Below are 25,507 nucleotides of genomic sequence, written 5' to 3'. Positions count from 1 at the left end.
TGGTTTCTCCCTCCCCAGAAGCCTCCAGTTTGTAACAACATGGCGGCGCCCGGTAGGCACGTAGGGCATTATATCCAAAGAAACAGCCGGTTTTTGATAAATAATTTCGAGCAGTTATGGGGTCACAGGTAAGACAGCTCTGTTTTAAAATAGAAAAGTATTAAGTCGACTTTATTGTCATTTAATTTGGGAAGCTACACGAGTCTTAAAGCTGCAGCTAGCATCATTTGACAGGAGGTCATGTCTTCTGAAGCTTAACGTTAACGTTACATCGCTGCAGTACATGATTTGATAATTAGGCAGATGTGAGTTAGTGTTAGACATACGTAAACATGCATGTGTTTTACCTCAAAAGGTTGTATACGGTTTATATTTGTCAGTTGAAAGAGCATAGGGCTTTTTCTAAAGCCCAAATGTCAGTCACTCTCTCTGTAACGTTACACTTTAGACTTTTGACATCATAGACTGTTAACATACATACAGTATCTCACAAAAGTGAGTACACCCCTCACATTTTAGTAAATATTTCATTATATCTTTTACTGGGACAACAGTGAAGAAATTACACTTTGCTACAATGTAAAGTATTAAGTGTACATCAGTGTAAATGTGCTGTCCCCTCAAAATAACTCAACACAGCCATTAAAACTGCTGTCAACAAAAGTGAGTACACCCTATGTTAAATTCCCATAGAGGCAGGCAGATTTTTATTTTTAAAGGCCAGTTATTTCATGGATCCAGGATACTATGCATCCTGATAAAGTTCCCTTGGCCTTTGGAATTATAATAGCCCCACATCATCACATACCCTTCACCATACCTAGAGATTGGCATGGTTTTATGTCGGTTAGCCTAATAGCTGGTTTGATTTGCATTGAGAGATGATTTTATGGAAAGTACCCCATGCCAATCTCTAGGTATGGTGAAGGCTATGTGATGATGTGGGGCTATTTTAATTCCAAAGGCCAAGGGAACTTTATCAGGATGCATAGTATCCTGGATCCATGAAATAACTGGCCTTTAAAAATAAAAATCTGCCTGCCTCTATGGGAATTTAACATAGGGGTGTACTCACTTTTGTTGCCAGCGGTTTAGACATTAATGGCTGTGTGTTGAGTTATTTTGAGGGGACAGCACATTTACACTGTTATACAAGCTGTACACTTAATACTTTACATTGTAGCAAAGTGTAATTTCTTCAGTGTTGTCCCATTAAAAGATATAATGAAATATTTACTAAAATGTGAGGGGTGTACTCACTTTTGTGAGATACTGTACATACATGTTGTCATGGTGTTATCTTGGCCATGTCCTCCTTCAACATGTTTCATCTACTTAATATGGGATCAATGAATTAACACTGAAGTAGGACTGAGGACTGAAGTAGTCCGTTGCAAAGTGTACTTCCTTTTTAATTAATCACTTTTTTTCCCCCCCACAAGGAGTTTTGGTTGGACTCCAGCTCTTCGACAACAAGCTGCAGAAGCTAATGAAGGTAATTTAGAATACGATTTTTGGTCGTGGCTGAAAACAGACAATAGCAGTGTAAATTTATTTTTTGAACTGCCTTAAAATATAAGCTGAGCCCAAGTGTAGTCATCCTCAGGGTGACTGCTTGAACTATACTTAAATGATAATAATATAAATACATGAATATTTTCTATATTGCAAAAAAAAAAAAAAAAAAATCCAAGAATGAATTGATCAAACTAACAGCTGTTGCCTGTGTAATTGAATATATGGAGGATATAGCTTTTTTGTTTTTCTCTGTTCATTGTTGTTCAAAAACATAAGCCACACTGTTGCACAGGGTAAAATGTTTATACATGAAGTCTAAGACAGTGACACTGTAGTTTATTTTGAGTTGATCTAAAGCCACTTTCCGACCAAGTAGTTACAGGAACGTAGTTATAGGAACAGTCCACTTCTAAACAGTTCTACTAACTACTAGGGGTGGTACGGTTCATGAAAAAACATCCGAACCACTCGGTTCGCTTGTCTCGGTTCGGAGCGTGTGTGCGTCGCACGGTTCGTCAGTACACTGTTAATGCGCACTAACCACTTACTGCCGTAGTGCCCACTTTCGACACCTATGTTAAAACACTTACTGGAAACGATGAGGGGGATGAGCATGACGAACGCAACACATGGCAGCTGATTGGACGAACGCGTCACGTGGTTCTTGCTGCTCCCGAATTTCAAAACAGACTCTAATGGCGTCTCGTTCTGAATACGATCTTGTATTTTACGAAAATAATTCACCGAAAAGTGTTTCTGAAAACATTTTAAGCGATAAATAGGCCATACAGTTGCTCTGTCTGTTTTTTTGATCGACAAAGGTCAGTTAAAAAGATTTCCGTAACATTTTGAGAGGCGCCGAGCCGACTGTTCCTCAGGGGGAGTGTGGAGTGCTGATGCTGCTGCAGGTCACGTCACATGCAGAAATGGTAAGTGGGAGAGATGAGGAAGGCTGCCCGGAGTTGGAGAATGCGCCAGCATCGTATATAGTCTGGTGTGTGGGAACATTTTGGATTTCATGTTACCTATGATGACAGCGGAAATAAATCAATAGAACTGCCACTGTGTGCATGTATTGTGCAACATGCATTCAATATGCTAATTTTAGCTATATATATCATATGCTGAAGTATATTTCTGGAGTGTTAAAGATTAAAAGAAAAAATAACAACAACCGCACAGAAACCGTGATACGAACCGAACCGTGGATTTTGTGAACCGTACCACCCCTACTAACTACTCTCCCCCAAAACCGGTTTTGCCATTTGCATTCGCACTGGCCAAGTGGCCTTAGGAACTGGTAGGAGGGGTAAGGGAGTGACGCAAGCACGGTCTTTAAAGCGTCGTCACTTGACTTTAGTGCCACATACAATACACAACAATTTGTCTTAAGAGTTAGCATACGTAGGCGAATTGCAACAGACAGTGAAGAATATGTACTGTTTGTTTTTCAGACGTTGCTAGGTCACTAAGGGTTCCTATGTGGAAAAGGGAAAAGGGTAAAGACCCTGCCCTGAAGTAGGAGCTGAAAGAGTTACAGGAACTGCGGCCAGAGGAACTTAATAATCCCCAAATTGGTCCAGTCGGAACACGAGAAAAAAAGGGTTCTAGGAACGTTATGTTCTTGGAACTGCAAAAATCCCTCTGGTTGGAAAGGGACTTTAACATACATCGTCCCGCCGCCATAAATCTACTCACTAGAGCAATGTGCATTAATCCGCAGCTGAAATTAGTCTCCAAAAAATGCACTATTTACTCCAATAAGTCATAAGTAATGTTAAATACAGTGTCTGACTCTTTTAGGAAAAAATGTAGCCTTGTTAGCCTAAAAAAAAAAAAAAAAAAAAAAACTGAAACAAACTACATATTCATGACCTATTTTTTTTTTTTTTTTTTTTTAAGATTATTTTTTGGGCATTTTTAGGCCTTTATTTCCACAGGACAGATGAAGACATGCTGTACCAACTTGAGCTAACCCGGCCACTTCATGACCCATTTTTAAAGATTTTCATCCTCAGCAAGAACAGCGAAAACAAAATGGGCTTGAGGATAACCAACAGAAAGGGATTTGTTGACAATAAGAACTGACTGATCCTTCAAATAATAATTGGATTTATTGTTGGCAAAAGTCTAGATTTGAGATAAATCCTGCCCCTCCCATTAACTACATTAGATTAGATTCAACTTTATTGTCATTGTGCAGAAGTACAAGGACAACGAAATGCAGTTTGCGTCAACAGCAGTGCAAAAAAGCAGGAAAGTGCAATGTGATATTCAAGGCAAGGCGTTATTTAGAATTGATTGTAATATATCAGTGATAAATCATATTAAAATCGCACCTTTTTCCTGATGTCGTTGCAGAATCTACAGGTACTATTGTGATCCCCAGGAAGAAAACATGGTATGTGTCCATATTACTGTTGCATAATGTCTTAATCTGCATTGCTGTTTCGTACTCGTTGTGAATACGCAGGCCACAAGAAGTAATTAGGTTTTGTTTTTGTTGTTGTTGGGTCACTTTTACTCACGACATGCTAACCAACAACATAGGATTCCATTCACTACGCTAAGCTAAGCTAGCGGCGGCGCTGCCGGACTAAGACAATGCATGCACTGAGACAAAAATGCGTTTGCCCATCTATCGAAATATAGAGGTGGCGTGTTCCTTTAAAGTTTCATACAGTGCAGGCAACACTGTGTACCTTTTATAGTCTGAGAAACCTCATTTACATAGAGCTTATTTAAATAGACCACCCAGTTTAACATCCAGTCACTCAAGTATTTCAGTTTGCATAAATGTCTTTAAACAAGACTCTTGATTAATGTTACTTCTTACTGAACAGGAGCAAGGAGGCAGTGCTGGAGGCTCTGGCTTCGACCGTCAGCAGGGTGAGAGCTCCTTTACATCTTTCTCATGGTCTTTCTGTGTGGAGTGTTCTGTCTGTCTCACCGTGTCTTACTCTTTTTTTTTTTTTTTTTTCTTTTCTCTTTCCAGGATCCGACAGCATATTCCTACCAGTTCCAGGATGATCCTTACCTCTCTCCCAGGACCTCTTCCGAGTTTGTACGTCATAAATATGCTAAACTTCAAAGTGACGTTACTTTACTCAGCTGGCTTATTTTAGTTAGCTATTTCCATTCCAAAATTGGTCATCTGCCATTTATATATTGAGCTATAAAGGGACCCTTGTTTCTTTGTAAATAATTTTTTTTCTTTTTTCGATTTAGTTTCAGTAATTTTTGAATGGCAGTTCATTTTGATCAGGTATTATGTGAATGTGGTACAGATGTTGTGTCTCTTAAGGCCCGGACACACAGAGCCGATAATCGGCCGTTGGACAGTCTGGCGAGGTCAGTGACTCGAGTCTGTTCGGTGTGTTCCGTGCCGTCGTCCGTCCGAGGGGCCGTCGTCCTTCATTTTGGCCGATTTGACATGTATAATCGGCGGGGCGGGCACTGCCGGCAGTCGGACTCAAATGACCCATCTGATTGGTAGAGTGCTAACCCGCAAACGTGGAGCGGAATGAGCGTGACTAGAGTCTCTCAAAATCTGATGAAAATCTTTTAAACTGACCTTTGTTGATCTGAAATGAAGACAGATTCAGCAACTGCATGGCCTATTTCTCTCTTAAAATGTTTTCAGAAACACGTTTCGGTGAACTATTTTAGTACAATATGAGATCATATTCTGAACAAGCTGCCATGACACTCTGTCTTTGAATTTCCGGAGAAGCCAGACCCACGTGACGCGTTCGTCCAATCAGCTGTCGGTTTTCATTTTTGGGCGACAATACAGATTAGCGCCACCTGCTGTTATGGAGACGTATTACGTCTCGTCCAACTGCCTTTTCTGCTGACATTTGGCTGTCGGCTCTGCGTGTCTGGGGCTTTAAACATGTTATTTTACTCATTGTATGTATACACAGTTTAACAAAATGATGAAAACTAAAACAAGACTTTTTCATGGTGGCTATTTTGACATAGCAGGAAGTACAGGTGTAATTAATGAAGTTAATTAAGGGTGCATTTCATTTACATCAGCCTGTTCCAGGGCCCTACCGTTACATATATTTCCAGTTTATCCATTATCCAGTTTACCCAAGGAGCCACATTAATTTTGGTTACATTTCGTGTTGTAGTATTTCAGTTTATAACGTTGTTTTAACACCCTCTATATATTTATAATACCCCATTGAGAACACATTAAAGTGCCCATATTATGAAAAAAACACTTTTTCTGGGATTTGGGGTGTTATGTTGTGTCTCTGGTGCTTCCACACACATACAAACTTTGAAAAAAATCCATCCATGCTGTTTAGAGTGAGATCCGGTTTCTGAATGTGTCCTGCCTTCAGTCTCTGGGTGAGCTGTTCAAAATCAGCACGGCTTGTGACGTCACATGCCGAAACGAGCAGGCTAACCGCAACCATTAGCTCGTAGCGTTAGCATGCTAACGCTAGCATGCTACCTCGTTCTCAATAGCAAAGCACTGCTACAACACACACAAGTTCACCATAATCTACAAAAGAACTACTTACATGTTCGCCCTCATTTAGAAGTCTCCCAGCTAATCCTGCCTTGTAACTGACCGAAGTTGTAGAAACAGCCTTTCTTTTACTGTCTATGGAGCTAGCTAGCTGACATGATCTACATCTGAGCTACTGCACATGTGCAAGTGCAATCAAAGATAGTACAGAAGAAGAAAAGAGGTCTCACTCTGTAGCTAAAACAGAGACCAGGTGAAAAGAGGATCTGCAGCAGTGAGAGAGAGCACTGCAGTACAACAAAAATATGGTGTTTTTTGAAAATTAAACCATGTAAACCTATTCTGGTACAACCTTAAAATACAATTATGAACCTGAAAATGAGCATAATATGGCTACTTTAAGATGTAGTCAAACCCAGCATCACTAACAATTACATAAAGCAGTACCGATGCAGACACAATGAATCTGTACTTACTGTTCAGATTGCAGTTGTGTATCCATAATCAAAGTAAGAGGGCACAGTTGCAGCAACATACGGTTGGGACATGTTCACTGATCATTCATCGTTCTCCCTCTCTCTGCAGAAGCTGTACTCTCTCTCTCAGGAGTCTGGCAGATCAGCAGCCAAGTTTTTTGTCAACAGCAATCCCAAGTTCTTCACCAAAGACTTTGCTGAACCACACATACCGGTAAGAAACACACATACACTGAGTGAATACATAGAGGGGGCTGGAGAATGTATACTCAACATGTATGTAATAAGGGGGGGATTAAAAATCAAAACAGTCAACGCAGCGAAAACAGTTTTAATATAAGTTTAAAATGTAGCTTTTACTCTAATAGTAAACATCTTGTTTCACTTCAATATTTAAAACATTGCTGATGTAATCTTTTACAAAGTAGAAATATCTAGTAATATTCTTGGCTCTCGTGTGTGTGTGTGTGTGTGTGTGTGTGTGTGTGTGTGTGTGTGTGTGTGTGTGTGTGTATAGTGTCTGATGCCAGAGACTGTGTCACTGCTCCTTGAGGAGGTGAGTGAGGAGGCACTGAAGGAACGAATCAACTTGAGGAAAGTGACAGCTGCTGTTGACATGTATGATCAACTACTGCAAGCTGGTGAGGACACACACACACACACACATACATTCATATTCTCTATTTTAGGAATGTGGCTATATCAACGTCTTCAATTCTTCTAGGCACAGCAGTCTCTATGGAAACAACCCATGAATTGTTAGACCTGATCTGTCTGTACTGTGACAGAGACCCTGTCCAGGAGGGAGAACCACAGCCAGAGGACATGGTGAGTCATCCCTGATCAAAAAAAAAAAACCTCAGGGTGATGGTCAGACACAGGTGAAGAGTGACACAATAAGTGCTGCAACCAATGATTATTTAATTATCAATTATCTGCCAGTTATTTTCTCGTTTCATTGTTTTTGTCTATAAAATGTCAGAAAATGGGTCGCCCGGATAGCTCAGTTGGTAGAGCGGGCGCCCATATATAGAGGTTTACTCCTCGACGCAGCGGGCCCGGGTTCGACTCCGACCTGCAGCCCTTTGCTGCATGTCATTCCCCCCTCTCTCTCTCCCCTTTCATTTCTTCAGCTGTCCTGTCAATAAAGGCCTAAAAATGCCCCAAAAAAATCTTTAAAAAATAAATGTCAGAAAATGTCTATCAGTTTCCCAGAGTCCAACATCTTCAAGTATTGTGTTTTGTCCAACCAACAGTCTAAACCCCCAAAAATATTCAGTTGAAGACTAAAGAAACCAGCAAATAATTACATTGGAGAAGCTGGAACCAGAGAAGTTTTTTTTCTTTGAAAAGAAATGGCTCAAAACATTTAAGCGACTATAAAAAAAAATACTAGTCTATATCGACGACGTTCCACTTCCGCGATTGCTCTGGTGCTGCTGGAAATTCCGCCGGATGTCCCTCTTTTCGACCGGATGTCTGTTACCTTGCGCTTTATGAGGACTGTAGTTAACTGCTCCTCAGATCTCTTCAGGGTAAATCCAGACAGCTAGCTAGACTATGTGTCCAGTCTGAGTTTTTTCTGTTGCACGACTTAAACAAGTTTTGAACGTACACATGTTCCACCAAAACAAGTTCCTTCCCCGAGGCTATTTTGCAGCGGCACAGCGGGCTCCGTCCGACGCTTTGTGATTGGTTTAAAGAAATGCCAATAAACCAGAGCATGTTTTTCTCCCATGCCGGAATGCTGTGTGGACTAGCCAGACCCTCCTCTGAAGCGCTGAGGAGGAAGGTCTGCCAAGGGGAGACCATGAAAATACTTACTGTGATTAATCTACTAATTGATAAACTGAAAGTTGGGTTTTTGCTGCAGCAAGTAGAATAATACCTCGGCTACATCCAGCCGGAGACTTTAGACGTCAGTCTAATAAATAAATGCTGCAGTATACATATATGTATGCTTACTTTTGTATGTCTTTGTGTGTTTTCAGGAAGAGTCAGGAGAGGAGGTGAAGAAAAGGAAAGGGAGGTTCCGCCGGGCTTCAGACTTCCTGAGGTTCACCTGGAGAGAAAACAACAACGCAGAGCGAATCTTTAACCTGCTGCCAGAGAGAGACACACGGTGTTACTCTGCCCTGATCAGAGGCATGGTGAAGGTATGAACACATTAATTCAGTAATGATGTCGATACTGCTGGAGGAGGCCTCTTCAATGTTTGTTTAGAAGGTGCAGCGGAACCACTGGTTGGTTATTGTATTGCGTAGGGATTGTTGTGGCGGTAAAATGGTAACTTTGGTGCATGGACTGTAGATTAAGTGCATATGTTTGTCTGTCTCTCCGCAGCATGGAGCCTATGCAAAGGCCTTCAGCATGTACACAGACATGCTTAACAACAGAATGACCGGTGAGTTTTAATTGCCCATTAATTGTAGTATACAAACACCACTTTAAAAGGTAATATTTGCAGTAGAAATTGTAGGTTGAATTGATGTCTTTGACATGTACAGTTTTTTCACAAGTTTTTTTCTTCTTTGCTTTAAAACTCTGGTTAATACAAAGTACAGTAAGCAGGTCATTTGAATTAACTTAATTTCAGTGATTAAAAAACTTTATTTTTATTTCAAGAAGTGGTTACAGATTTGTGTTGTGATCCTTTATTTGAATTTAACAGTGAAAGTGATATTTTGTTGAGAATGTCATTTAGTGTCACCTAAATATATGCATATGACCTCCAGTACACAGACATTAGACGTTCTGTGCCTTCACTATTAGTTTATTGTGTTCGTTTGATCTTCCCACAACTTACTTAATGTAAGTATGTTCAATTGAAAATGCAGCATGTTGGTTTTGGCCTTGTGTATTGCTGCCAGTTTAAGTGTTATTCTTGAAAGTACCATTAGATGGTGCCAAAGAATTACATTTTAAATTCTAGACACAGCATTAAATTCCACCCTCTTAAAATCTGCAGATAACACATTCATCTTGACTATTATTGGCTTGTTAGCATCCTTTTCCTTCCCTGTTGAAGTTTCTACGTACTGGAACTAAATGACTAATAACTAGTTAATGAATTGTTCTGATACGTATACCAGTATCAGAAATGCCTCCGATACTGGTTAAAGGTCCCATGGCATGAAAACTTCACTTTATGAGGTTTTTTAACATTAATGAGTTCCCCCAGCCTGCCTATGGTCCCCCAGTGGCTAGAAATGGCGATAGGTGTAAACCGAGCCCTGGGTATCCTGCTCTGCCTTTGAGAAAATGAAAGCTCAGATGGGCCGATCTGGAATCTTCCCTTTATGAGGTCATTAGGAGGAAGGTTACCTCCCCTTTCTCTGCTTTGCCCACCCAGAGAATTTGGCCCACCCATGAGAAAGAGAGACATCATGACTTGCAAAGGAGCGAAGCATGGCAGTTGGTCAAGGCCACACCCCCACCCTCCACCTTTCCCCCCCTCTCCTCCTCAGTAGCATTTAAAGCTACAGACACAGAAATGGCACATCCTAAAGAAAGCACATTGTGGGACTGGCTCTAGTGGCTGTTATTCTGCACCAAGGCTGAATTTCAGGAAAGAGACTTCAGATACTAGCCTAGAAATCTAGACGCACCCTAGCGGCAGCAAATTTAATTTGCAGCCAGGGGGGTCTAGGCACTCTCCGTTGGCTTGCGAGCTGGAAAAACCAAACTCTGGTCAGGCCAATCACATTGTGTATAGAGTCGGTAGGCGGGCTTATGGTTGCTGCTGCTGCTGCTGGGAACAGCGGTCTTCTGGAAGACTTAGAGTTAAGCTTTTCTTTGAGAAAAGAACAAAGAACGGCACTGAAATCATTCTTAAAAAAGGAAGATGTGTTCGGAGTTTTGCCAACCGGATACGGCAAAAGTTTAATCTATCAACTAGCTCCACTACCTTCTTTGTTGCTCTGCCTGGTTGTAGCGCTATCCTATTGCGTGCAGAGGGAATTTGAAAGACAACCGTTTATCCCGCCCCTCGGATTGAGCTCCGTCAATGGTGAGTTCCCAGACCCAACATCTTGATGTGGGTCTGGCTTGTCAGGCTATTCAGATACAGTATTATGGGACCACTAAGGCCTTTTGTAAAAGCATCCAAAAAGCAGCATGTCAGACCTTTAACATGCTGTTATCGGTATCAGTGAGTAGGCAAGTCTATGCACGGATCCCTTACCGCATAATTTAGCCCCGAAAAACAAATCTACTTTAAAGTAATTTATTCATGTTCTTTCTCCATTATGACTGACTTTCAAACTAGATAATAAAATAGTGTTATAGCATTTATTGTCTGTATATATTTCTTAATGTTTTACAAAGGGTTTAACCTGAGCTAAGCCATACAACACTGATAAAATTATATCACATTCATACAGGGCCAGTATTACAGTATACAGCTGATAAAAAAAAAAAATATTAGCGGTGGGAATCACCAGAGGCCTCACGATACAATATCATCATGTTACTTATGTCACCATATGATATTATTGCGATTTTAAACCTACTGCAATATTCTACTTCAAATCTTTCCCAATTTCAAATTATGTCCCCCAAAAGGAAAATTTGTCAATATCTGTTTTATCTAAGAAGATACAGTTCTCTGTTTGTTCATCTCTCTTCAATTTATATATATATATATATATAAATAAAATGAACTGGTATCGGATAGGGGTGGGAAAAATAATCGATTCTTAGATGCATCGCGATTCTCTCTAGAACGATTCGATGCTCGATTCTGATTTCAGTTAATAATCGATTAAAAAAAAAAAAAAAAAAAAAGTATATAAATATATAAAAGTACAAATCAGAAAACGGAGTGACTGAAAGAGGATAGGATAATGGACAACAACTTAGAGTGTAGGCAAGAGTGCAGAAAAAAACAAACACACAAATGGCCAAAAGGAAAAAAATGTAATTAAATGTTGTATATGTACACATGATCTAATAAGACATGCATAAAATAATTAGGCAAAACACATATAGGCTGTTCATCTACTTTATCACATTACATCTGACCACCTCATGTTTGAGGTGCCAAGGGATTCCCACCCCTAGTATCGGATCGGTACTATATATTGGAACATCTGTACTAATAACCCAACCTTGTGTTTCCAGCTGACGTGCACATCTTCAACGCTCTGATCTCAGCAGCTCCAGATGTCCGAGATAAATACAACGAGAGATGGGACCTCATCGCTGTAAGTTTCTCTCTGTTCCAGAGCTTTGGTACAGATCTTAAGAACACATCACCAGGCTTCCTCGTAAAATAATCTTTTAGTGTCATTAAAAATGCAACTGCCTTTGCTCTACACTGTTTATTTAAATTGTCACATTCTAAAATAAGTAAATTAGATTTTTAGTTTAGTAGATAGTTTGTTTTTGGTGCCCCAAATGTTTAATATTAGATGAATAAAAAATGTTATGAAATAAATACTCCTATGAATAAGTAATGTTGAATACATAAATAAATTGAATGTGAAATATATTAAACCCTAACCTTATCCTATTTTCTATTTTTTTTTTTTAAATAGGGCAATCTTAAATTCAAATGTTGATAATGAAATAATAATAAACCCACCAATAACACCCTGTTATGTAAGTGAGAGTGATGAAAATATTTCCAAATAGTCGGTTAATAATAATTTCTTAAATTATTTCAATTCAGTTTTATTTATAGTGTCAAATCCCAACAGAAGTTATCTTGGGACATAGAACACAATTTATAATTTACAGAGACCCAACAATAATTTCACAAATGATTGAAGCCATCCATCCATCTTCGTCCGCTTATCCGGTCTCGGGTCGCGGGGGTAGCAGCTCCAGCAGGGGACCCCAAACTTCCCTTTCCCGAGCCACATTAACCAGCTCCGACTGGGGGATCCCGAGGCGTTCCCAGGCCAGGTTGGAGATATAATCCCTCCACCTAGTCCTGGGTCTTCCCCGAGGCCTCCTCCCAGCTGGATGTGCCTGGAACACCTCCCTAGGGAGGCGCCCAGGGGGCATCCTTACCAGATGCCCGAACCACCTCAACTGGCTCCTTTCGACGCGAAGGAGCAGCGGCTCTACTCCGAGCTCCTCACGGATGACTGAGCTTCTCACCCTATCTCTAAGGGAGACGCCAGCCACCCTCCTGAGAAAACCCATTTCGGCCGCTTGTACCCTGGATCTCGTTCTTTCGTTCATGACCCAGCCTTCATGACCATAGGTGAGGGTAGGAACGAAAACTGACCGGTAGATCGAGAGCTTTGCCTTCTGGCTCAGCTCTCTTTTCGTCACAACGGTGCGATAAATTGAATGTAATACCTGCGCCGATCCAATCTCCCGCTCCATTGTCCCCTCACTCGCGAACAAGACTCCAAGGTACTTGAACTCCTTCACTTGGGGTAAGGACTCATTCCCTACCTGGAGAATGCACTCCATCGGTTTCCTGCTGAGAACCATGGCCTCCGATTTAGAGGTGCTGATCCTCATCCCAGCCGCTTCACACTCGGCTGCGAACCGATCCAGTGAGTGCTGAAGGTCATAGGCCGATGATGCCATCAGGACCACATCATCCGCAAAAAGCAGCGATGAGATCCCCAGCCCACCGAACTGCAACCCCTCTCCACCACGACTACGCCTCGATATCCTGTCCATAAATACTACAAACAGGATTGGTGACAAAGCGAAGCCCTGGCGGAGGCCAACTCTCACCTGAAACGAGTCCGACTTACTGCCGAGAACCCGGACACCGCTCTCGCTTTGGTCGTACAGAGATTGGATGGCCCTGAGAAGGGACCCCCTCACCCCGTACTCCCGCAGCACCTCCCACAGTATCTCCCGGGGGACCCGGTCATACGCCTTCTCCAGATCCACAAAGCACATGTAGACTGGTTGGGCATACTCCCAGGCTCCCTCCAGGATCCTTGCGAGAGTAAAGATCTGGTCCGTTGTTCCACGACCAGGACGGAATCCGCATTGTTCCTCTTCAACCTGAGGTTCGACTATCGACCGAACCCTCCTTTCCAGCACCTTGGAATAGACTTTACCAGGGAGGCTGAGAAGTGTGATACCCCTATAATTGGCACACACCCTCTGGTCCCCCTTTTTAAAAAGGGGAACCACCACCCCGGTCTGCCACTCCTTAGGCACCGACCCAGACTTCCACGCAATGTTGAAGAGGCGTGTCAACCAAGACAACCCCTCCACACCCAGAGCTTTAAGCATTTCTGGACGGATCTCATCAATCCCTGGGGCTTTGCCACTGTGGAGTTGTTTAACTACCTCAGCAACTTCCACCAGGGAAATTGACGACAATCCCCCATCATCCTCCAGCTCTGCCTCTACCATAGAGGGCGTATTAGTCGGATTTAGGAGTTCCTCAAAGTGCTCCTTCCACCGCCCTATTACCTCCTCAGCTGAGGTCAACAGCGTCCCATCCTTACTGTACACAGCTTGGATGGTTCCCCGCTTCCCCCTCCTGAGGTGGCGAACGGTTTTCCAGAAGCACCTTGGTGCCGACCGAAAGTCCTTCTCCATGTCTTCTCCGAACTTCTCCCACACCCGCTGCTTTGCCTCTTTCACGGCAGAGGCTGCAGCCCTTCGGGCCCTTCGGTACCTTGATTGAAGCCTTTAACATTATTTTATGTATTGCACACAGTTTATTCATGTGACTATTTATTTGATAATTACATATTCATTTAATATCACATTATAACACTTTGGGGCTCCATATATGTTGACAAATGATATGAACAGACTTTAGTGTGAAATTTGAAATTCCTATAGCCATATATATACAATATGTTGTAAAAGACATAAAGACATAAGACATAAGAAGCTTTATTGTCTGACAGTATTACAACAAAATGAAGTTGGTGAAAAACACAACAATCACAACAAACACTAAATATGTAAAAAAAAACAAAAAAAAAAAAACGTTTTCTTAAAAGGCAATTGAATAAGAGCAAGAAGTGAAATGAATTGACATTAATATTAACGGGGCGCTATGCAGTTTTGGCAGTTTTATTCTCAGTTTTCTCGCTTTTTGCTCACAGGTTTCTCTATAGAGCTCCCCCCTACAGCTTCGGAATAGATATTTGGCAACACTGTTGCTAAAAATTGTTAGTGACTCTCCCTCTGGTCATGTGCATTTGTTTTCAAAGAAGCCGGCGAACGCACGGAGCCATGTCCACTGAGGTATAGGGGTGCACCGATCCGACGTTAAGATCGGATATCGGTCTCGATATTGACAAAATAGCTGGATCAGGGATCGGAAAAATTAACAGATCCACAGGCCAGGGTCCAGTTTTGTTAGTTTTTTCCCTCTGTCGCACGCGTGTCGCATGCTGGAAGAGTTGAGTGTACAAATAAATAAGAATTACATTACACCTATCAGGGTTCATACGTTTTGAAAAAACCTGGAAAAGTTATGGAATTTAAAAAATGCAAATTCCAGGCCTGGAAAGATTTTGGAAACATAAAAAGAACCAGAAAGTTTTGGAAAAGTCATGGAATTGTTTTTTAACACAGCATAATAATATGTGATTAATAAATGTATTGTCATGTCGTCTTAACCTCAACGTTCTATTCGCGGCGCGATATTACGAATCCCACTATGAACCACATAAATTGTCCTTCATTTTATTGTTAAACCTCTGAGGGTAAACTTTAACACAGATTTTTATTCTTATTGTATAATGTTGACTGCATTTTCAGGAATACATAGTCATAGAAATTTGCCAAAAAGTCATGGAAAAGTATTGGTTAAAATGCGTATGAACCCTGATCTATGTTATTTTGTCTTAGTTAGTAAAGTCATATTTAGTTAGGAAAGTCTGGTGCCTTTAGTCTCTTCCACATGGTGGAAGGTATACAGTGTATTATTAATTCAACAATGGTATCGGATTGGTATCCATTATCGACAGATACACAAAGCCCTGGCATCGGTATCGATATCGGGACTGAAAAAGTCGGATCGGTGCTTCCCTACTGAGGTAGACAGCTAGTAAGCTAGCTAGTAAGCCGTAACAGACAGCGATCACAATAAAAACCTTTACAGACAATAGCAAACATCCTGAGGTCACAATAACAAGAAATACAAAGATTAAACTGAGTTTATCCCAAAGATACTTACAAGTACAACAGCAAGAACGCCAGGTCAGCATCGAATTCGCAGGCTTCTGTTTGTCTCAGTTCTCGCCATTCTGAAAACGCAGGTCCGATGTTTACTCGTGTCTGACTCCTGCCGGCGCAGCCATGACGCTAGTGTGAAAAACTCCATCGCTACTTTATTCTTATAGCTAGCCGGTTCTTGCATGTGTGCAGTGCCGTGAAGCATTTCGTTATATCGCGAGACCTGATATCACGCGATACTTCCTGACGCTCACCGGCCTAAAGTTGCATGGGTGGTTTTTCCGCTCACAGGCGCTAGGAGGAAGCGAGACGACCACCATTCAACCCGAAAAAAAAGTCATACAACCATTCCAATGACTCCAAAGCTGTTCAGTTAAGGTAAATTAACCCTTGTGTTGACTTCGGGTCACATTGACCCGTTTAAAATTTTTGTTTTATATCAGAAAATATGGGACGTAGAATAAGCGCTGAAAATGTGTAGAAGAAAAATTTTAAACGTTGGAAAAAGCAAAAACAAACGTCGTCAAAAACGTCGGGGAAAAAAAGTTTTTTTTCAAGGTTAAAGGGAAGACAACACAAGGGTTAAGCTAAAAAAAAACAAAAAAAACCGGCATAGTTCCCCTTTAATGTGGCAAGATAGCATTTCTCTCTATTGTGAGATTGTTTAAACCTCCAGATGTGTGTCTCTCTCGGTCTGCAGGAGCTGTTGAACCAGATGAGTCAACAGAAAGTTCAGCCCAACCTGCTCACCTTCAACAGCGTTCTCAAAGCTCTGAGGCGCTGCGGCTCTCTGGCAAAAACACAAGCTCTACACACTCTGAATGAGATGAAGGCTGTGGGAATAGGTTACTACACAAGCACACACACACACACATACACACACACACACACACACACACACACACACACACACACACACACACACACACAGGTACAGTAGTAAAATCAAGATCAGTGTGTTTTGCTCAGACAGAAAATCACTCATTTACAATAAAAGAATACGTTACAGATGCATCGTTGCATTTCAAGTGTTGCATACCGTAACTTAGCCTAGTTTGGATGTCTCGTGAGCAAAGCCAGGACGGGTTAGGATCTATCTATCGTTATCGCGATATCACGTTGCGCAATATTATATCTAAAGTGTCGCGATAAGTATGCGTTTATTTTGTGGAGCGCTGCGTCCCGTCCGTTGGCTGTGTGGCTTAGTTGTGTTCGACACTTGAAACGCTGTAATGATCATGTTTCATTGGCCAGTTACCGTGCCACTTGCACATGTTGGTACACGTCAGCGCACGGGGCCACTACGTGACAAACCCTATGTAGCGTACCACGTGTGTGCTCATTTCGACAGAGTGACAGTGTAACAAAACTGAACGAATCAGAGAAGTGAAAGAAAAGTTGGGTCCTGTTCTCTTTATTTATTTATTTATTTATTTTATACTGTACAACCAGTAAAACATGTTCTGTTCTGTAGCAGACTGATCTCACTAAGTGGTGTATGTATGACACGCCAATTCGTATTCCGTTTTTTGCGTGTTATCAAGACGCATAATCGTTTTTTAGCGTGTTTATCAACGCCGTTTGGCCTCCATTGACCTACATTTTTTACATGTGAATTATCGCTGTAGCGAAGAGTATGAAAGAACGGCTGTATACAGCGTAGACGTACACGTGGATAGCTCAAAATGCGTACAGATGACACGCAATTTGGCTTTAGGAAAGTGGCGTGTATGTTTACGCAAAGTCATGATGCCACGTTGTCTGTAGACATGGTCGTTATTTATTTATTCATGTTGGACCAGTCCAATATGACCGTCAGTTGAAATAAACCTTGTGTTGTAAGAAAACTTGTCTTATTTGTTAGGAATCTATTTTGATGCATTTTCACATAACTTTGGTAATTTTACACGTTTAAAAATATCTAAATTAATATCTATCGCAATATTCATAATCAATATCGCATTATAACATTTTGTTAATATCATGCAGCCCTAGTTTCAGACACATTTAAAAGTTACATTAAGTTACTTAAAACATCAACTTTGTGTCTGCATGTGTGTGTTCAGCTCCCAGCCTGGCCTCCTTTGACCACATCCTGGCAGTCTTTTCCAAAGCAGGTAAACGGAGTGCGATGTTACATCACATTTGACATATTACAGTCTTTGGTGCCGTCTGTATGCTAAATTGTATTAGGTGGTTTTGTTTCCTCTCCAGCCACCTCTGGCCAGGGCAACACTGACATTTTACAGGAAGTGATATCAGAACTGGCAGGAACCAGCTTCACCTGCCAGGACCCCAATGATGGTATGTTGCTGTGGATTTGTGCGAGTTCATAATCCCAAATTTGGGAAATAAATCTTTGTAATTTTGTTTCAAATGCATGAACATTTCTAATAACCATGCTGATACAGCAAAATACAGCAATTAAAAAAATAATGAAACTAAGAACCAGGTGTGTACGCAGACAGCTTTATCCATTTGCACGTGGCTTTTAATACATATTTTGTATTCTCTCTTTTTCTTTCCAGTTCTATTCTTCTCGAGCGCAATGAGAATAGTAAGTCTTTTTCATTACTTGTATTGTTTAAATATTTATCACAAATGAATTTCTCCAAAGTGCCAGTCCTTTTATTAAAACTATGACAGTTTTAAGTTTAATTTCAGCTCTTGTTTTTTTCAAAAAGCACTTATGTTTCTTTGCCCAGTTTTGGATTTATACAAGGGAATATGAATCATACCTGCTACTTAACATCCAAGTCAATCAATCCTGCCTTCCTTTTTGAATTCTACATATCTATAAACTATAATTAGCTATTTTCCATCAGATGTAGACTGGCTTGGGCAGCTTTTAGCTATTCTTAGATAGCATTTACATTGTTACTGGCTTTTTGAGGGTTTTCAAAATGCTAGTCATAAAGGGACAGTTCACCCCAAAGTGGGGTGGCAGTAGCTCAGTTCGTAGGGAGTTGGGTTGGGTCAGTTCACCTCCTGGGACTGCCAAGGTCCTCTTGAGCAAGGCACCATAGGTCCATTTGTGCATTAATAGGTCCTGAGCATGTGTATTTCAGGCATGTGTGTAGTGATTTCTAACAAACAGAGTGTAAATTGTAATTTCCTTACTGGGGATCAATAAAAAGTATAAATTATAAAAGTATAAAAGTATAAAAAACAAGGTTGACGGTTCGATCCCCAGCTCCTCCTGTCCGCAGGTCGAAGTGTCCTTGACCAAGACACTGAACCCCAAGTTTCTCCCGATGCCGGGCCAGCACCTTGCAAGGCGGCGTGAGAGGCGAGTTGTAAAGCGCTTTGTCCGATAAGGTAGAAAGGCACTATATAAATGCAGACCAATTGCCATTTTTGGATGAACTGTCCCTTTTAAATTTGTCTTGAAACATGCAGATAGCCTGATCCCGTGTCACCCCATTCTTTGTTAATTTGGAGCAGGTGCCCATCTGTTTGTTCACCTAACCTGTTTTTTTTTGTTTGTTTTTTTGTCATAACAGTGTCTGGATAATAAAGATTTGGAGCTGGGTTATAAGGTCCACAGTCTATTAGAACAGGGGGAGAACTGGAGGCTTCTGGGAGATCCCTACCAACAGAGTATTTACTAGTAAGTAAAAACCTTCCATCAACCTAAAACACGTCCCCTGTACCTTCTATATATATCTATCTGGCCTCATGGTGGCAGGAAGAAGCAAGGAGGATTACGGAGATTTTGGTCAATTAATAAACCACTTTCATACGTTATACAAGATGTGTACAGCCTAAACGCAGCCTGAAACCTGAAATCTAGTGATTAGATTCAATTATGCATATGAGTTTCCACATGTTTGTCCTACGTAAGTGGACCTCTCCTCTCTCCTCTCCAGTGGTCGCTTCTTCAACCTGCTGTGTATGATGGAGCACATTGACGTGGTGTTGAAGTGGTACAGACGGTTCATTCCCTCGGTCAGTACATCTCTGCATCTCTCTTCCTGTTCAACCCTGCTTCTCCAGACAGCATCATGTCCTATATGACCCTTCAGTAACACCTTTTTAAGATATTATAAGCTGCAGCTGGCACTTCACTGTGTCACTAGTGCACTTCTTTTCTAAAATCCGTAACTCGTGTATGCATAACGAATGTGTAACGATACACTCAGGATTCGACACGATTTATAATTTTCGGTTCACGATACAATTTTCTCACGTTTCTTTTGTTAACGGAACGAGCTGCAGACAAATGACGGAAACTATTCCTTTATTTATATGAACTGTGCAAAACAAGAGATGTGTCCTCTTATCAAAAGTTCACCTGACATTGTATTTTTATCTTAAATAATAAAAATGTAATAAAAAGTTAATTTGATTTTCGAAACAAATGTGACATCAAAATAGCTAAATAAATAGAAAAAAATCTCTTCAATTAAATAAACCAAAAATACGTAGTGACGTCTGAAGTCCCACAAGTGAACTCTAAAGTAGATTCAACCCTAGGCCGTTTTCGCGATTCATTTTTCATCCCAACTGGTTGCAATCTTTACACATTTATATTGATTTTTAATCGATTCGCGATGTATTGTTACATCCCTAATAACGAAGATTAATCTAAGAGAGTTATGTGCACAATTTAACCACAGGTTGGCCCTGATTTAACTCTTAGTTAACTTAGATTTCTCTAAGTTGTTTTGGGATAAGGTGGGATAGTCTTGATCTAGCATGTTTGAATTTTCACCTCAATAATCTCCTCAGGAGAAAGTGAGATGGATAATGAATGATCCAACGTATTATTACCCTGGCTTTGTGGGAATTAACTTTTGATTATGTTGTGTGTTTCCAGTTGTACTACCCGAACCCTCAGGGACTGAGGGACCTGCTGCAGGCTCTGGACACAGACAGTCGCCTGGACTTGCTGCCCACTATATGGAAGGGTTAGTTTAAGATAATGTTATGGTTACAGAACTCTAATATCACTCGGTACACGTCTCGAAAATCTGACCCCCAGTTTATGACAAAGGTTGGTTTACATTTTTAGAAACCCTGTCCCTTTTAAATTTCACTCCAAAGAACATTTTTAGCGACAAAAACGCTACTACGTTTTCATTTTCAAGCAGCATTTTGAGATAAAAACTATTTCTGTCGAGTTTTAGCTCCAGCAGCAGAACTAATCTCCATTCATATTAACATGACTGACGACGCATATCACAGCAATTTTATTTTTTTTATTTAACCTTTATTTAACCAGGTCTGATTGAGATATAAAATCTCTTTTTCAATTGAATTCGCATACACTGGGCTTGCGAGTGCCGGTGTGAACAGGAAGCAGATTGTCTGACGTTACTCTGCGGTTGAAAACACTTTGGAGAAAGAACAATGCAAACAAAAAGTAAGACCAGGGATTTATTTGCTTGGGCTGACAGCGAGGTGGAACTGTTATCGAAAGGTTTTGTAAGCCTACCTAACCGATAAGAGCACTGTTTGCAAATGTCTCAGTTTTAGGAGCTCAGAAACACCGTAGTAGTGTGGACGCGAGGCATAAACGTAGCAAAAGATATTCGTTTTTTTTAACTAAAATGTTAATGTAGCCTTAAAGGACAATTCCAGCGCAAAATGAACCTGGGGGTTAATAACATATGTGTACCGAGTCAAACATTCTCTGGGATCTGTTTTCATGCTAATCGAATGTGTATTTAGCTTGAAACAAGTTAGCGCAAACTGGTGATTAGCTGCTAACGCTAGCTTTCGGGGCAGAGGGTAAATCGCTATTTTATACCTCTAACGAGGCTCAAAATAGCACCACACTTCCACGGTAGCATACAAGGGTCCCTACATGTACACCGAAGCATTGAGAACTTTGTAAGTGTCCAGTTACAGTGACAGTTTATTAAAAAGATAGATTATAAAGACAGTAGCGTTCATGTTTACATGCGGGCGCCATCTTCATGACCAGTCGGATCACGAACGCTGTGTTTGAGCTATGTTACTGGTTACCAGTTGCACAGCGTTCGTCACACACACACACACACACACACACACACACACACACACACAGACACACACACATGCCGGCTCTGCCATTAAAGAGATCGACGCACACACCACACACAAGTACAAACTTCAGGCCACTTACGTAGGCTGTCTGTCGTACTCTAATTTGTTTTCCAGATATCCGGACTCTGGGTCATGATAATAAGTCTGATCTGGTGGAGGAGCTGCTCACCCTGATGGCCAGAGACCGACACAGTCCTGAGGTCAGTAAGGCGTGGACAATGATGAGAGATGGGGATAGTAAAGCATAGAAGGATATGGCTGAAAACCTGTGCATCTTCCACCGAAGGCTAAAAACACATCTCTTCTGACTACACCTCGGATAAAGAAGGAAAAAAAAAAATATATATATATATATATATATATATATATATATATCGATGCTGCACTTTCATATGGCTCTTTGTAGCATTACCTATTTAAAGCTAATGTACTTGCACTTACTACTTGTTGTCTGGAGTTTGCACCTTCAAGGTTGAATGCACTTAATTGTAAGTTGCTTTGGATAAAAGCGTCAGCTAAATGACATGTAATGTAACATATATATATATATATATATATATATATATATATATATAAAAATTGTGTGTGCAGGTTCAGGAGGCTTTTGCAGCGTGTGCTCTGGATGTAAAGAGTGTGTTTGATGGAGACAGAGGGAGGCACAGTCTGGAGTGGAGCACCCCCGCCCTCTCACACATCACCTCCCTGCTGCTGCGAGCCAACAAGAGCCAACAGGCCTGGTAGGAGAGACAGCTGTATATCTGTCTGTCTGTCAGTCCATTTTACAAGAGAGCTTTTACTGTAGTCTGACTCGACTCATGTCCAAATGATGTCAAAGTGAAATGCATCTGACTGCTCCTCCTGTCTATGTGCGTCTGCAGGGAGATGCTGCAGCTCTTCAAAACCAAGAACCGAGTTCCTGAGTAAGAAATCCATTTTGTCAATGGACACTTTAAACAGCATTCACATTACCGCAGAGGTCTAATTTATTACATAATTTCACATATAAACACAAAGTGTTGCTGGTAAAAAAAAAATAATGTATAATGACATCATCTAACTGGTAATAACATGTAGAAAAGAAATGGAATTTTCAAACTTGTCGATAAACATGTCACTAGAACAAGGTAATAAAATGTCATTTTATTTTCATACAAATAGTTAAGCATCACATTCACTGATGTAAAGGACTCTGGATGCCACTGTTCCAACAGATAAAACAAGTTGTCGGAATGACGTGTAATCCCATTTTAGCACTACTTCTGACACGGCACACATTTGGCATAAAGGCTCATGTTCATTGGCTGTTTGTGTCCCGTGTGTTATTTTCCAGTGAGGGGCTGTTAGAGGACTTCCTGTCGATGTATCACAGCGCTGGCTCTTCCCAGAGAGCAGTGGAGCTGGTTCAGTTGTCTGCAGCCTTCTGTCTGTCTGCAATGCCAAGACTGGCAAAACGAACACTGGCTGAGTTTGATCTGACCGAGGAACAAAGGTGAGGAGGAGAGAACTATAGAACGACAAAAGGAACCGGAGTTTCATCCGGACAATCGCTAACAAATTCTTTAGCCCGCTGAAACAGTTGTGTTGATTTTTACCATCGACGAATGACAGGAAACATAAAGGGAAAAGAGTTTTTAAAATAAAAGTTGTATCACCCTTGTAGCTGAAACGATTCCTCGAGTAACTCGAATAATTCGATTACTAAAAATAATTTTTCTCTTTATTGATCCCCAGTGGGGAAATTACAATTTACCCTCTGTTTGTTAGAAATCACTACACACACACACATGCTCAGGACCTATTCATGCACAAATGGAGAGATGTCAGAGTGAGTGGGCTGCCAGTGTTGGACCAGCACCCTGAGCGGTTGGGGGGGGTACGGTGCCTTGCTCAAGAGCACCTGGCAGTGCCCAGGAGGTGAACTGGCATCTCTCCAGCGACCAATCCACACTCTGTACTTTGGTCCGTACTGGGACTTGAACCGGCAACCCTCCGGTTCCCAACCCAACTCCCTACAGACTGAGCTACTGCCACCCAAAAATCCTCAATGCAAAATGATTTGCCCTCGAAGCTTCGTTTAATCAACGTTACCAACGTTGTATCGCTCACGGTGTTTCTGCACGGGATGACTGTTCGCACACCGAGCTTGACGCTGCTGTCGACACATTGCCATGAAGACTGACGGCCATGGATGTGTTAAGAGATGAAGAAAGAGAGCGTAAATAGTGAGGGGCTAAGAGAAGAGACAGGCTGGAGAAAACGACAGAAAGTCTCCAAAGTTTGGAATCAGTTCAAACGTAAATAAAACGAAAACTCTGTACAGTGTGTCTACTGCGAAATCAAACTAGCTTACCACAATAATGGCACAACGTCAATGCTTCAGCATCTCAACAGAAAACATTGAGTCTAACTTAATCATCCATTCCACAAAGCGGACCCGACAAAAGTAAATCACAGAGTCGTGTGGACGATGAAACTACACCAAACACAACAACTACCAAAATCAAAGACAAGAAAATACGTAGTGGTGACCACAGTTTGATCTAAAGAGCTGGAAAAACATCTGATTGTTGTGCACCATTTTCTCTCACTCTCTCTCTTCACGGAGAAACAGCTGATCAACAATCTACTAGCATAAGTGTAACAGAGCTGTGTGACATTGTAATCAAATATATAAATGAAAATAGGTTGAGTATAACCAATATTTACATATAGGCTTATATACAGATCAGTCTCAGGTTGAAACTTAAGGTAATGTTTATGTATGTTTAATGTATGCCTTAGTTTGAGCTTGTTATTGCATTTCAGAAAATGTTTTCTTTAAAAAACAATGTAATATGTACAAAATGCACTTAATATGTTTAGTTTTTTGAGAGACGATATTGTAAGCAATGTAGGCAATAAAAATGTTGCTTGCTTTTTCCCGAAAATTACAGAAGAGTAGTCTTTCTGTTAGAACTGTAAGGACGTTTTCATCCACAGTAGCTCCACATAGTACCCTGTCCAGAAGAGAAGCATCTTAGAATAGTGAATTAGATGTTTAGATTTTAGTTAAGTTACAGTGCTGGGAAACTACAGAGGAAAATGATTGTTTAGCATTTGAACTGACTATGAAATGATGTGTATTTATTTTTCTGAATGCCTTTTTTTAGACACTTGTTTTTCTGTCCCATCTAGAGCCGTATTATCTGAACTGGAGTCTACGGAAGAGCCCTCTGACTGAAGGAGGCAATAGTGGGTGAACCACTACGACACCGATCCATTAATACAAATATTTCCCATATTGTGTGTAGTGTACTTGTTTTGTTATCTGTAATAAAAATCTGTCACATAAAATCTAAACCTCTTAAAATGCTTTCTTTGTTGTGTCAGCTAGAGGCCGCTATTTCTCCTTAGTAGTAGTCACTTTACAGGTTATGCAACAATGGGCGTCACGCAACAACATTCACTTAATACCTTCTTAACAATCCAAATCTGCTCTTACCCAAGTGTGGTCAATGATGAATCCCACTTGATCATAATTGTTTATTAGGTAACGCCCCCCTAAACACTGTAGGCAGGTGTTGTGTGCAAATAGTGGCACATGTCCAAGAATTAGAGAGATGCCCCACAAAAAAAAGACAGTGGAAGAACACCAGCAGTCGTGAAATCAATGTACAAGTAAATTTAAAAAACGGGTGCCTGGGTAGCTCACCTGGTAGAGGTTTTCTCCTCGACGCAGCGGCTGCGGGTTCGAATCCGACCTGCGTCCCTTTGCTGCATGTCATTCCCCCTCTCTCTCTCCCCTTTCACATCTTCAGCTGTCCTATACAAATAAAGGCCTAAAAATGCCCCAAAAACAATCTAAAAAAAATAAATAAATACAACATGCACAAACGAA

The 25,507-nt window shown here is 41.0% G+C and overlaps 1 protein-coding gene across 1 annotated transcript; it reads left to right on the top strand.

The window, feature by feature from the left end:
• On the top strand, positions 1-24,964 carry ptcd3 (pentatricopeptide repeat domain 3). Its single transcript, XM_031280052.2, has 23 exons — positions 1-128; positions 1,443-1,495; positions 3,880-3,919; positions 4,362-4,407; positions 4,514-4,582; positions 6,590-6,694; positions 6,998-7,121; positions 7,205-7,308; positions 8,472-8,636; positions 8,824-8,884; positions 11,602-11,684; positions 16,301-16,445; positions 17,667-17,717; positions 17,794-17,904; positions 18,129-18,157; positions 19,104-19,210; positions 19,470-19,548; positions 20,420-20,510; positions 21,745-21,830; positions 22,222-22,367; positions 22,509-22,550; positions 22,961-23,119; positions 24,805-24,964. The coding sequence occupies exons 1-23, from the start codon at positions 40-42 to the stop codon at positions 24,848-24,850; spliced, it is 2,031 nt and encodes a 676-aa protein (XP_031135912.1). The 5' UTR covers positions 1-39; the 3' UTR covers positions 24,851-24,964.
• The last annotated feature ends 543 nt before the right edge of the window (positions 24,965-25,507 follow it).

This window comes from Sander lucioperca, chromosome 1, assembly GCF_008315115.2.
Source record: "Sander lucioperca isolate FBNREF2018 chromosome 1, SLUC_FBN_1.2, whole genome shotgun sequence".
NCBI classification, from domain to species: domain Eukaryota; kingdom Metazoa; phylum Chordata; class Actinopteri; order Perciformes; family Percidae; genus Sander; species Sander lucioperca.
Note: the sequence above shows the minus strand (reverse complement) of the source record. Positions and strands in the feature narration are given on the sequence as shown.

What these genes read in the sequence shown, in the direction of transcription:
- ptcd3 (XM_031280052.2), top strand. Translation starts at nt 40, where the DNA reads ATGGCGGCGCCCGGTAGGCACGTAGGGCATTATATCCAAAGAAACAGC. An exon ending in AACCACAGCCAGAGGACATG is followed by an intron (nt 7,309 to 8,471) that starts GTGAGTCATCCC and finishes GTGTGTTTTCAG; the next exon opens with GAAGAGTCAGGAGAGGAGGT. An exon ending in TACCAACAGAGTATTTACTA is followed by an intron (nt 19,211 to 19,469) that starts GTAAGTAAAAAC and finishes TCTCCTCTCCAG; the next exon opens with TGGTCGCTTCTTCAACCTGC.